General features: G+C 39.4%; 1 protein-coding gene across 4 annotated transcripts in view; it reads right to left on the reverse strand.

Annotated features, from left to right (window-relative positions):
- Positions 1-13,002, reverse strand: part of ARB2A (ARB2 cotranscriptional regulator A) — a 261,591-nt gene that overhangs the window by 205,870 nt on the left and 42,719 nt on the right. For all 4 annotated transcript variants that reach the window (XM_064736334.1, XM_064736333.1, XM_064736332.1 and 1 more), the window contains one exon: positions 71-136. In XM_064736334.1, the coding sequence (XP_064592404.1) occupies positions 71-136 (66 nt within the window). The remainder of the gene's footprint in view (positions 1-70; positions 137-13,002) is intronic.

The raw sequence follows: 13,002 nt of genomic DNA on the forward strand, positions 1-13,002 counted from the left end.
ATGGGATCACAGGCTATGCTGGGTACAGATTCAAAAATTAAATGCCCTTGGAAAAATAAATTATACTTACTGGAAGAGTTACTTTCTTCAAGTGGCATTCGTTCTGCAGTAGTTCATAAATGTATTTAGTAATGATCTGGAAGAAAAGAAAAAAATAGAATGCCACCAGAAACTAAAACACGTACAATAATGACATATGCAGGAAGACAACTTAAAGGCTAATTGGTTAAACTTCTACGACTTGTATATGTTTTGCAACTTTCCTGAATCCTCTACTGTATAACTAATTATAGAACTTGGAGCTTAGACATAAAATTCTCTCTGTTTCACAGAAAAGACTTCTTGCCAGCACAATGGAAGGGTAACTGTACTTGTGAATCCATCATGCCCTATTGTGTGCACAATTAGGTGAATAACAACCTCAAAACTAAGGTTTATAACCAATTAATATATACTCGGGGGGGGGGGGTAGAAGAAAGGCTCTCTTTGAAAGAAATACTTTTAAAGCATTTTGTCTACTAGCAGATTTCTGGAATTCTCTCCCCTCCAGGTTCACTTCATGATTTACATGGAAAGCAGATTTGTAGCCACCCTCAGCTAAGTTACTTTGCCATTTCTACTTACTGAACAGGGGAGGTATGGATCAAAGATTGCTGAATAGAAGAAAACCCCATACAGATTACCCACTATGCTAAGTTACTTTGCCATTTCTACTTACTGAACAGGGGAGGTATGGATCAAAGATTGCTGAATAGAAGAAAACCCCATACAGATTACCCACTATGCAGGAGTTTATGTCTGTTTTCTCCATAGAGGAATAAAATTGAAATTTCAATCCTGAAACTAAAGGTATCATTTCAGAAAGGAACAAAATTAAGAAAGAAAAAAACCAAAAACCAAACAAAACACCAAAAAAAGCCCACAAACAAAAAACCCCCAAACAAACAAAAACAACATAAAAACCCAAACAAAACCACAAAACCAAAACAAACCAAAACCCACCAGAAAACAAGAAAGTTACAAAACCCACAAGCCACACAAAAATCAATCTTGTTGCAACAAAAGACTTGCCCTCTTGAATGTAACAAAGTTATTCACATTTCAAATTCTTACCTCCTATCTAGGGACATTTTTTTTCTGCCCTTACATATTCTAAGAAAAATGGAGATGCAGATTAAGTACTTTCTAACTATAATTAATTTGGGAATTAAACTGAGGAACAAACAGGTATTTCATCCATTTGAAGCTGTAAAAATGGTGTGGACATTACTGCCTGGATTTCAATGGCTATAAGAGTTTGAAAACAAAAGGCAAATTACAGAGGTAAAATAAAGAATTCATTTTAAGAGGCTGAAATGGTGCTTGCCTTCTCTTTAAAGCTCAGGGAACAGTATTTAAATTCCACACAGGATAAGGTCTAAGTCTCAGAATATTAATACAAGAATATCTGGGCACAAATCCAGATGGTATTCTTTAGATTAACACCTCAAGGCCACAATTACATCACAAATACATCTGAATCCACAGTATATTAAGCCTCAACAGAAGTATCACTGTACAAAGGTTTAAAGTGATGGCATCTTAACTACACACTATCATCCAAGCAAGTGGAAGCCAGGGTGTCATAAACTTCAAATTAAATTTTCCAAATGCACAATTACAAAAGGAAATTTCAACAAAGTCCAAAAGTTTTCATTATGTTAATGTGAGGAAACATAATATGCAAATGTTTGGAACACATATGAACAAACTGGAAGTGCTGATGAAAGCTAATTAAAAATGTTGTTATATGCTCCTCCTTTCCTCTCTCTAAAACCCAAAATCTTCATTAGGATTATAAGAATTCTTTCTGATCCTGGTCAAATACATTTATTGATAGACTTATGTTCAAAAAACTTTATGGTTTACAGATTATCAGTCCTTCTGAACATTATTATCTACACAGAAACTGCATTTGGAGAAGGAATTCAGCTGTGAGCGATGAGTTGATTTAAGACATGTTTATCCCCAAAGCAGTATGCTTGGAACATGCATACAGTGTAATTTTACCTTCAAGGGCAAACTTTTTATGGTTCACCGAAATCAACTGCAGTGTAACACCAACAAGAAAGCAGCTAAGTTCCTGCAGTCTCAAAGGCTAATGTTGTACCGACATTAAAGTGAGCATAATGATAACACTGACTACAACATAGAAATTTTGGTTTTAACTCTCAATTTAGGCCTCTACTCACTGTTAAAATGACTAAAAGAAAACTTGGAAGATAAAAACTCCTATACTTTAACCACTTGTGAAAGTCTACCCTTTTTATATCTGTTTGCATCTATTTCTTCCATTCTCTCTCATTTATTTAGGCTGTGTGTCTTCAGAGCAGAAATAAACCTTTACTCATTTTTTCCACAGCCCATCTCAATTTTATTAGGGTGGTGCATAAAGCGTCAGTCATTCTAACTGACGCTTTATGCACCACCCTAATAAAATAAATAAACAATAAAGTGCAATACAGCCTTAAAAATGGGAGTGTTCAATCTAGTGCGCCATAGACATAACCTAATGAATGCTTTCAATAAAAGCAAACACAAATAAAGATACAGAAGGAGAAGGCTCACATGCAAAGTCTGAGATTATCATCTTCAGACAGCTCAGCACCTGGATGGTCTGCATTGCCCAGGGAGATTTCAGGAAAAAATTCCATTGAAAAAAACCTCAAACAAAACAACCCCTAATACTGCCCCAATCTATATATATATGTATGTATGTATATCTGAATGTGTGTGTGTGCATGTATGCAGCCACAGAAGAGGCTGAATGCTTTTTTGCAGTAGATCAACATGTTTAGGGATATCCCAGCAATGGCTGGTACACTATCAGTCTTAAATGATGGAAACTGATACACAAGATTTCTTGAAGTGCCATCCAGGTCCAAAATTTTCTTGATTTGAAAACATCGCTAATGGCCAGACTTCCTGCATTCTACCATAGATGTGTCTGGAAAACTTGACGAAATTCAGTCCTGCCTAGGAAAATCTAGCAAAATTCTGTCTTATTTAGGAATACAGCAGCAAGTACAGCAAATGCTACACATCCAACACTATCGGTGGATTTTCATGCTTTTACAAGCTTCTTCTGATTTTATGGCTGATGACTTTTTTAAAAAAAAATATTAAAAAATCTTTCCTACAGGAAGCAAAAAGAAAAGCAAACAGTGTGACTATTTTCTATACAGAACTAGTTAGACTAACTATTTCAAATCTATACAATTTATATAGCCACAACCTCTCTAAGTAGCAATATTATCTTGTGCATGCTGGTGCTCTACATTTGACATCTGAAAACTATTGTAGAAACTAGTGTAGAATGTTGAGAAGTGTCTTTTGATTTCACACTCTTGCATGAGTAGGTGGTTCTGGTTACCCTCTATGAACTCTCCTGGACTAATTATCACTCAGTCACACAGCTGCTCATCACTGCAGGTATATAGAGACAGAGGCTGATCAACTCAGTCCTGCATCAATAAATCATCTGAACTATCAAGCAACAAATTGTTCAGATCCAGACATTCTCAGTGCAAACTGTAACACGTACTAGAGAGTACTACTCATGCTAGTCATGCTAACCTGGGATAGCTGCACTTTTTCTAAGGCTCTTGAAACTGGTTAGGTGTGCCAAAGCTGTAAGCAGTATACTGCACTGTAATTCAAGGTAATAAGGTGGCTGGAGAGCAGGCATCATCACTGTGTCCAAGACTACAAAGAAAAAAGAACCAACAGTAAGACCTGCCCACAGTGTATGAAATTAATTGCCTGATAAATGGAGAAGAAACTGGCAGTTCTGTATTTCTTCTATGAGATACTGAAATCTTCCACCTCACATTAGAGTATTTCTGTACCTCATTCACATCCAAGTGCTGTCTATCAGGAAAATACAACCCAAATAAGACAAATATCTGAAATTAAAGCTATCAAAGTGTTTTTACTGACTGTTGAGTGAACTGGAACAAGGAAAAAAACAAACAACACAAATATTAAAAAATTCCATGCCTCTCACACCTATTCTGATAGCAAGGGAGAAATCCCGTCCAGCCATGGAAAGCCTAACATTTCAACTGTCCAAAAAAAGGTTGCACTCAAGCGGCGCGATAGAGGAAATTTTCTTCCCAGAACAAAGCAGTCTCCTCTGGAAGGAAACTACATTGCTTGCATTTTAAATTGCTCTCATTGAGCAGAGGAGCCCGTATTCTGCTTTCCCTAAGCCTGAGAAACTTCTGCCCTAAATGAAATCACAGCTATTCTAATTTTGTTGCACTAAAAAAATTCCCATAATGAAGGCAAGCTGATGAGAGCAGGGACCACAGCTGACTAGAACACATACTGAGCACTAAAACCAAGTAGATTGTCCTCAGCATATTAAATGCACAAGTATCTAATCTCTGTTATCATTTTTTTATTGTAGTTTTCCTTCATCTATGGCGAACAAGGTTGAGAACCTTACACATATGGTTCAGGAGTGGAACCAACCTTCAGTGCTCACAAGTGCCTTTCTGAGGAGCTTAAAATAAATAAGTCATGATTTATGTTGGATATAACATAGAATACCCCCAGCAGTACCTTTTCAAAGTGCTAGTGGTCTCAAATATGAAAACTGCAGAGTCCAATAGCCTTATGGATAACTAGGGCATAGACCTACGTCGTGACCAGTGAGCCTTCATATGGATCCAGAAAACAGGCTATTTTCATCAAAAAGACATTAAATTTAATGACTTGGACAGAAAGCAAAAAGAATAGAGAGAAGCACATTATCTTATAATGGGCCTGAGGTTTTACCCTTGCATTGTGAAATATTCTGCACGATGATAGCAGGACTGTAATGCTGCATACACTCTGCAGAGCAAAACTGAAACTACAGGTGGAAACCTAGTTGTGGTATATACAAGCATAATATAAATATGTTCTTTTAAGACTATGGTTCATAGAGAGGACTTTCTTACAGATTGTTTTCAATGAACAAAACCATTCAGAAATTTTGTTATGAGTCTAATTTGTGAAATCTTTGCAATAGAGCATCCTGAAACTACATGATAAAAAGATTCATACCTGTATAGAATTATGTGAAATTAAAGACTAAGAACTAGTGGCTGCATGTTTAAAGTTAGAAAAATCATGAAGGTAGTGAAGTCTAAATACAATTAAAAGTGGAGACAAATAACAAAGAGACACTTCAATGAATTAAGTACAGGTGGTCTTTAAACAGAGTCTGGAAAAGACCATTGAAAAAAGAATTCCCACAAAGCAAGGAGGCAATTTCAGAATAACTCAGTTTAAAATAATAACCCCTCAATTTTAAGACTGTAATACATTGAAAAAAAGCCTTGTACCACATTCTACAAACATCAAAAAAAACAGCATGGCATTCATGAGGAAGAGCAGAACTGCGGCTGACCCACTAGTGAACTTTTCCATAACAGAGATTGCCAGGTATGCAGACAACAGGTCACAACTCAATGACTTGATTAATAACACTTACATCCTAATCCAGAGGAGCTGCTTCAGTACATACCACACCAAAACACATGCTGGGACTCAGTGAAGTGCACTGAGCCTTGCCCATCAAGTTCCCCTCCCACGCTGTGCTTTACAACCCAAGTCCTCTAAATTCTTTTCTTCTATCCCCCACAAATGTACTCCCACTTTCAAAATTAACCATGGCTACCCACTTGAAGATTACATACACAAATACATGCATATACAAATAGAACAACAAGCCTGCTACAGAGGGAAAATAAGAAAAAAGACCAAGTAAATTACTCAAACTTGCAAAATGTTGTCTCAAGTGAATTCTCAGCTAAAAACATACTAAAAATCAGCACAAGCCTGTATGATTTATTGCCTTTCACTTCTAACCTGGCATCTATCAGGTGTCATTGGAAATCATTACCATGCAACCAACAGTCATGGATTCACGACAGATGTGAGGAACCCCTAGGCTAGTGCAAACCACAAAGTCTCTTTTGATTCTGAAGACAATCAAATGCCACATGTTACCCTCTTTCCCCATATGTGCATCCCTCATGACCAAAATACCAACAAGCCTGTCAAATGTCTGGTGTATGGTTAACACATGATGAAGAATAAAACACGTGACACGACAAAGGATAAGGCGCGTGAGATTGGTTGATATTACTCCCATGACAAAGGACAGATTACAAGACCTAGGAGAAATTATGAGGAAGCACAAGCTGTTAACCCAAGTTGTCCACTCCATTGCTTATTCCTATACACTTGTAGCAGATTTTGGGGAAAAAAAGGAAATGGACAAAACTACAGATTAAATATATCCTTCTGATGGACCAGATCCACCTCGATGGATCTGAGATTTTCCACATTATATTCCTCATCTACAGATACTCAAAACAGAAACAGAAGGCCACTATCACTATGACTACTCTTGCTATCACTTTTCACTGCTCCAAGGATTAAATATGAATGGAGACAGAACTACTCTCTCAAAGTTAAGAATGGCTACTTCCCATCATGAGTGAGATGTGTTGGCAACAACACACTTACTCAGTGGATAAGGGGGCTTCTGCCTCCAAAGATGCCAGCTTGTGAAAAAACACTCATTAAACACTCTGTCAGATCACTTTTCAATGATTTTTAAAGAGAGTTTAAAGTAAATCAGAGTGAAGAGAGTAAGAGAATCAAGCGACAATAATTTTAGTTGTATGTTTTTATGAGTGGCCAGATTTCTCTGAATAATAGAGCTAGTCTATTTAAGTAGACTCTAGCTAATAAAACCTAACTACACTGGCATTTTCCTTCTTGATCAACTTCCTGGATTTTCCTAAGTCATATCATAAAAGGGGTTAGTACATTATTAGTGTCATTAGTAGTTTACTATTCCTCCAATAACATTCTGAGTTAATTGTATTTTAACCTCAATTTAATATCCTACATGAACACACATTACAGAAAAAAAGGGGAAAAAATAGAATAAAAATTCTTAGTGGCATTTTTAGTTTAGAAATCACTGAAGTCTGACCATCTCTACCCCCTACAGTATGTCACTCAGTCATAACTTCCTATACTTTAAGGAAAATGCAAGGGTTTGTTTTGCTTTCTTTAGAGATGCAAAACTAATGTGACCTTAGATTCATTAATCAACTCTCATCCTGTGACAGAACTACACTTAAAGTGTGTAACAGCTGAACATGACCAGTTCTCCTGAGAAATCCATATACAGATGTACAAATAACAGCCCTGCTTGTTCTTTTTTCGTGAAGTTGTGTCTTTGAACTTCCTACAGGACACCAAGTGATTAACCATCAGCTCCTGAGACCTCTGAAATTATTTTAAGTATTAATTTACACCTGACACAACATGTTACAATCTTTTGAATCTAAGTTTCTCAAAAATTGACCTTCCATGGGCATAAAAAGGATACTATTTTCAAATAATTTATATTCAAGGTAAGAGATTAGACTTCTCAGCACTATTAGTCTTTTCTAATAACTTCACAGCACAGTACACAGGCTGGAGGTTTTGTAACTTATCTTAAAAACAAACAAGTATAAAACACTAGAAGTAATGTGACGACAAGCAATGGGTTTTGTTATTTTATAAATTTTTTCTCCTCTTTGGTAATAGGCATGCCAGTGCAAGAAGAGAAAATAAGCACAGAGGGAAACAATCCCTATAACATACAGTAGTCTACCTACAATGCTTTCCTCTTCACAGTGTAACAGCAATAATGTTCAGTGAAACAAATGCAAAATGAACTCCAACTGACCGCCCTACAAATCTCAAGTGGTGGAACTGACCTGAGGCTTGCTGCTGTGGCTGCCATAGCCTTGGTTGAATGAGCTTTATTTTGACCCTGAGGTGACAAATCTGCCAATACATCCTAATGAGAGATGCAATGAACTTTTTGACATACTGCTCTTTGATAAACTTACCTACGAACTGGGACAAAAAAAAAAAAAAAGCCCATCACCATTCCAGAACAAAAGACCCTAAAAGCTGAATGGACTTTCTATAAAAACCCAGTTCACTGCAGGCTAAAAAAGGAAAAAAAAATTAGAGAAAGAGAAACAAAATCAATGGTATTTTAAAAATCCACAAAGACCTCACTTGGGTTATAACATGGGAGAACAATTCAATAAGTTGGAATTGACATTATCTCTATGTGGTTTCTTGTGTTTTCTACTGAAAGCCATTCAATTCAACCTTCATACACAGCTGTGATATTCTGTATTTTGAGCAGACCGATCCCAAATAAGATCTCAAGATCTTTCAAGAGAATTAAATGAAAGACAACAGGGATTTGTCATGAATGCAGCACATACTGTTGATCTGATTTGACCCAATGTTTCGTTACATGGTGTTTGCTGACACCTGTTGGTTTATGTTTTGTTTTCCTTTTTTTTTCCTTTTAAGAGAAGCATCTCTAAATTTTAGAAACCACTTGACAATTATTTGGCTTTAGAAATGGCTTAATTACTAAGACCATCTTATGGAAATTCTCAGTTTTTAAAAAATATACATACGCATATATATGTATCAATACTGAGCAGATAATTCAATCAAGCACCTGCACTACAAGCAATTAAACCTCAGCAGAAAGCAAGACTCCCTTACCCAAGATAAGACAAGAAACACAATGATTAAAAGACTGCAAAAGAAAACAGGAAACTAAAAAAAGCTCAAAAGTTTAACAGTGGAACAAATTTAAATGAAGATTATGAATACAATTCAATATTCCAATCCTATCTATATAGCTACAACTATCTTATCTCTAAATTTCATAGTAGAGATGAATTATGAAAAGGGATCTGGAAGAAAGAGCAGTTCCGATTATTCCAACTATTATGGAAAAAAAATAAAGTTGTTAAGGTGGTGAGGCAGTGCTACAGTTTCAAAAGGTTAAAAATCCATGCCAAAACCAACTGACATACCAGAATAACATAGTTAAAGCACACCAGCTTTTGTAGTCACAGACAAAAAAAACAGTGATGCGTCATGCATCATCTAATTCTGCCACCTTTCACTGCTCAGCAGAAATAGCCCGATAAATATTCACAGATGGACTGAAGGATTAATTGTACGTAAATCCAGTGAAGAACTCTAAATAACACCTTCTTTTCACAGCAAGATGTCTTCACCATTTTGCCTCTGTGCTCCAGAATACTAGTGAGTCAAAATAAACAGGATTTACTTACTTTTAACTTAAAAGTACCCCTTTTCTCCAGCCTAAACAATCCCAGCTCCTTAAGAAGTTCCTCACAAGACTTCTCTTCCTCACAGACCTGTGAACATCTGTGTAGCACAGCTGGTCACTACCTACCTCCTTCTGGACTACAGCACATCTCTGCTCCCTGTCCCTGTCTACTAGCTCAGGAGGTTGGTTGTCCTGACAATAACCAGTTTTACTGTTGAACACTGAAACTAGGCTGTGAAACACACCAGCCTTTTCCTCATCTTTGATGACTATTTTCACCCCCAGCATTCAATAAAGAACGTCGTTTTTACCTTTATCCTTTTTTAATTTAAATGTTTATAAAACACTTATTATTCTTAACAGAAGCAGCCAGACTAACTTCTAATGGAGCTTCTGCCTTTCTAATTTTCTTTCTGCATGACCTAACAACATCCTTCAATACTTCCTGAGTTGCCCACTCCTTTTTCAACCTTCTTTTTTTTCTCCTCTGATCTCCTGTGAAAACTCCCTGCTGTGGCAGGCCACTCTCCTTTCCTACTGGCTTCTCTTTCAGCACATAGGGATGGCCTGCTCCTGCACCTGCAAGATTTATTTCTTGATGTCCACCTTCCTGGACCACTTTGTTTTTAAGGACTGCTTCTCAGGGAACTTTCTGAGCTAATGCCATAAATAGGACAAAGTACAGCCTCTGGAAATACAGGGTAGAAATTTTGTGGAGGCCCCTCCTTACTTCACCAAAGATTGAAAATTTTATAATTTTGTGGTTGTTGTGCTCAAGATGACCCCCATATCTCCCACCAGCTCCTCTCTGTTTGCAAACAGCAGGTCTAGCAGAGCCCCACCCCTGGCAGCTCACTCACCATCTGTGACAAGAAGCTCTCCTCTATACACTCCAAGAACCTCTACACTGCCTCTTTTCCACTGTGTTGAGTTCCCAGCAGATACCTGGCAGGTTAAATGTCCTACAAGAACAAGGGCTGGCAATCTTGAAACATCCTCCAGCTGCTTATACAATAATTCATCCATCTCTTCATCCTGGTTGGGTGGGTGGTCTGTAGGAGACTCCCACCAGGATGTCAGCCTTGATGGCCTTTCTCTGATTCCTACCCATGGCACTTGATCTTACTGTCATTAATCTCAAGTCCCACGGTGTCCAGATCCTCCCTAACATACAGAGCCGCCCCTCCATTCTTCTCCCTCTCCTGTCTCTTGTGAAGAGCTTGTAGCCATCCACTGCAGTGCTCCAGTCCTGCAAGTCATCCCACCACATTTCTGCGATGGTGACCCTGCCATCGCTTTCCTGCTGTGCCGTGGCTTCCAGCCCCTTGTTTGTAACCCACACTGCAAGCATCAGTGTCCATGCACTTCAGCTGTGCTGCCGATTTCACCCCTGACTGTGGCTTACCACCCCTGGGCTCACCTCTGGAGTGCCTGGTTTCATCCCCTTCCTCCTTCAAACCGAGTTTAAAGAGTTCTCAATCAGCCCTGCCAACTCATGGGCTAGAATCCTTTTGCCCTTGTTGAACAGATGGAGCCCATCTGACTCAAGCAGGCCTAGTGTTGTAAAAATTGCCCATGGTAGAAAAACCAAAATTCCTCTGATGGCACCAGCCCTTAAGCAGCCATTCCGTGATAATGTGGGTTTTCCTATTCCTTTTTTCATTCATCCCTGCTCCTGAAGAAACTGAGCAGAACCACACCTGTGCTCCTGCCCCATCAACAAATCAATCCAGAGCCCTGATGTCCTTTCAAATGACCTGGTACCCTTCTTGTCATCAGTGCCAACCTGGATGAGCAGCAGTGGGTAATAATCAGAGGGATGAATTAGTTCAGGGAATCTCCTGCTGATATCCCACACCTGGGCCCCAGGAAAGCAGCAGACTTCCCTGTGGAATGGGTCTGGGTGACATACAGGGCCCTCAGCTCCCCTTAGGTGGTGAACTTTTCACACTACCCTTCTTCTGTTCTTAATTTCCTGAGGTTGTGATCCATCTGACAGACAAAGTGCACCTGGGACACTCTCCAGATGTTTTTGTTAACCATCATCTGCCTGAGTCTCTGGACCCAGGGCCTTGTACCGATTCTGTAAGGGCACCTGGGAAAGTGATGGGGGTCAGGAGGGAATTTTGCTACCTCTCTGAGTAGGTACCCATTTCCATTCCCCCCGCCTGCTAGGTCTCCTCCTTCTGCCTGATGGTAAGAGGGATGGTGTAGCATTGTGTGTTTTATACAGGTTTTGTTGTAAAGTTGGCTATTTTTTATAAATTGAGAATATGGTTTGACCTTTGGTTCCCGCCATGTTCTTCCCTCATAATGGTTCATCCCTGAGTTATCTGTCCCTCATTTTCCTGCCAGTGACCTGTCTGTCAAGGTAACCGATCCCCTAGTCCTTCTCTTTATGTCCTCGTAAGTTTATCTCCTCCCTCCTGGCGCTGCCCAGTTTCCCTGTCCATCACTATAACCACCCCCCCATCTTTATTTCGATAAACTTCTATGTCAGTTATCCCTTATTTAAGATATGATTCGCCTCCTGAGCCTTTTCCCCCCCCATGCAATACTTATTGGTTCAGTTGTGCCCTTCGCTCCTACCCTGGGCTTTGTTTATTGGTTCCCTCATGTCTCCTCCTGTCACACCCATTGCCTTTATCAGTGCCTTCCCAAACGCTTATTTCTCTGACACCGTCACTGGCCCCGCTTGGGACAATAAAGTGTCTTGGCACCGGTATGAGTGTCCGCTCTCTCCTTCCTTTGCCCAGTGCTTCGTAGTCCCGCTCTCGCCTGCGCCACCCACGTCACAGACGGCACCACTACCTGGTGTTCTTGCGAAGAACCTGGGAGTGGCAGAATCCGTGGTCTCCTCCGGTCACTCCGGGAGCGGCTAGCTGGCATTCGTCCAGCTCCTGTGGCTGCGGGACGAGGCTATAGGACGGGGCTCCTCTGACTCCTGCCAAGCTTCTCTCAGGTTGCAAGGCTGTAACTCCACAAGTCAATTTCTCTTTTTGCTCTCCCTAATACTCCTTAGCCTTTCTACCTCTTGCTTAAGCTCTGCTACCTGACAGAGCAGATCATTCACCAGCTCACACCACGCACAGGTGCCTTCTGCGCTGTGCTCTGGTACTGCCCCAGGCTTGGCGGGTTCTCTTTGGGCTTAGCACAGTTTTGCTGGCAGCATCAGCAGCAGGCTTTTGACCATTTGTAAACCATTGCTTGGAAAAAAAACCATCCCATGACCAACCAAAAGACACAACCCATCACCCAGAGCCTGTCTGCACCCATTGTGCTACCCCTGCTCAGGAGAACTGCCCACGAACTGCAGTGCCACGCCCTCAGTGGCATGCTACGCCCATTTGTCCCTAAAGCCTCTTCTAAATTGCCTGCAAGTTGTCTGGAGATCATCCCTTGCTTGACTGAACGCTCCTTTTAATAGTCAGCCAAACAATCTTGGTTTTGCGAAGGAGAAGTATGGCTTCTTTTGCTATTTCTGCTGCTTAGAAATATTTTCCCAACACGGTACTCTTAAAATTATGACTTGAAATGCAAGATCGAGAGCATCTGCACTCCTGAATATTGCAAAGCATCCAAAAATAAGTTGCTATGATCTAAGGATGTTATGTGTTACTGAATGTATCCTTTTTCTCCACAAAAATGCAGCCATATTTCCAACAAAATATTAAATGACACTAAAAATGTTCACTTTCTATATTATTATATATAGAAATAATATATATATTATTTCTATATATAATAGAAATAATAGATTAATAATAATAGATACTTAATTTGTGTTCATT

The sequence above is a fragment of the Zonotrichia leucophrys genome, chromosome Z (genome assembly GCF_028769735.1).
Source record: "Zonotrichia leucophrys gambelii isolate GWCS_2022_RI chromosome Z, RI_Zleu_2.0, whole genome shotgun sequence".
Classification (NCBI taxonomy): domain Eukaryota; kingdom Metazoa; phylum Chordata; class Aves; order Passeriformes; family Passerellidae; genus Zonotrichia; species Zonotrichia leucophrys.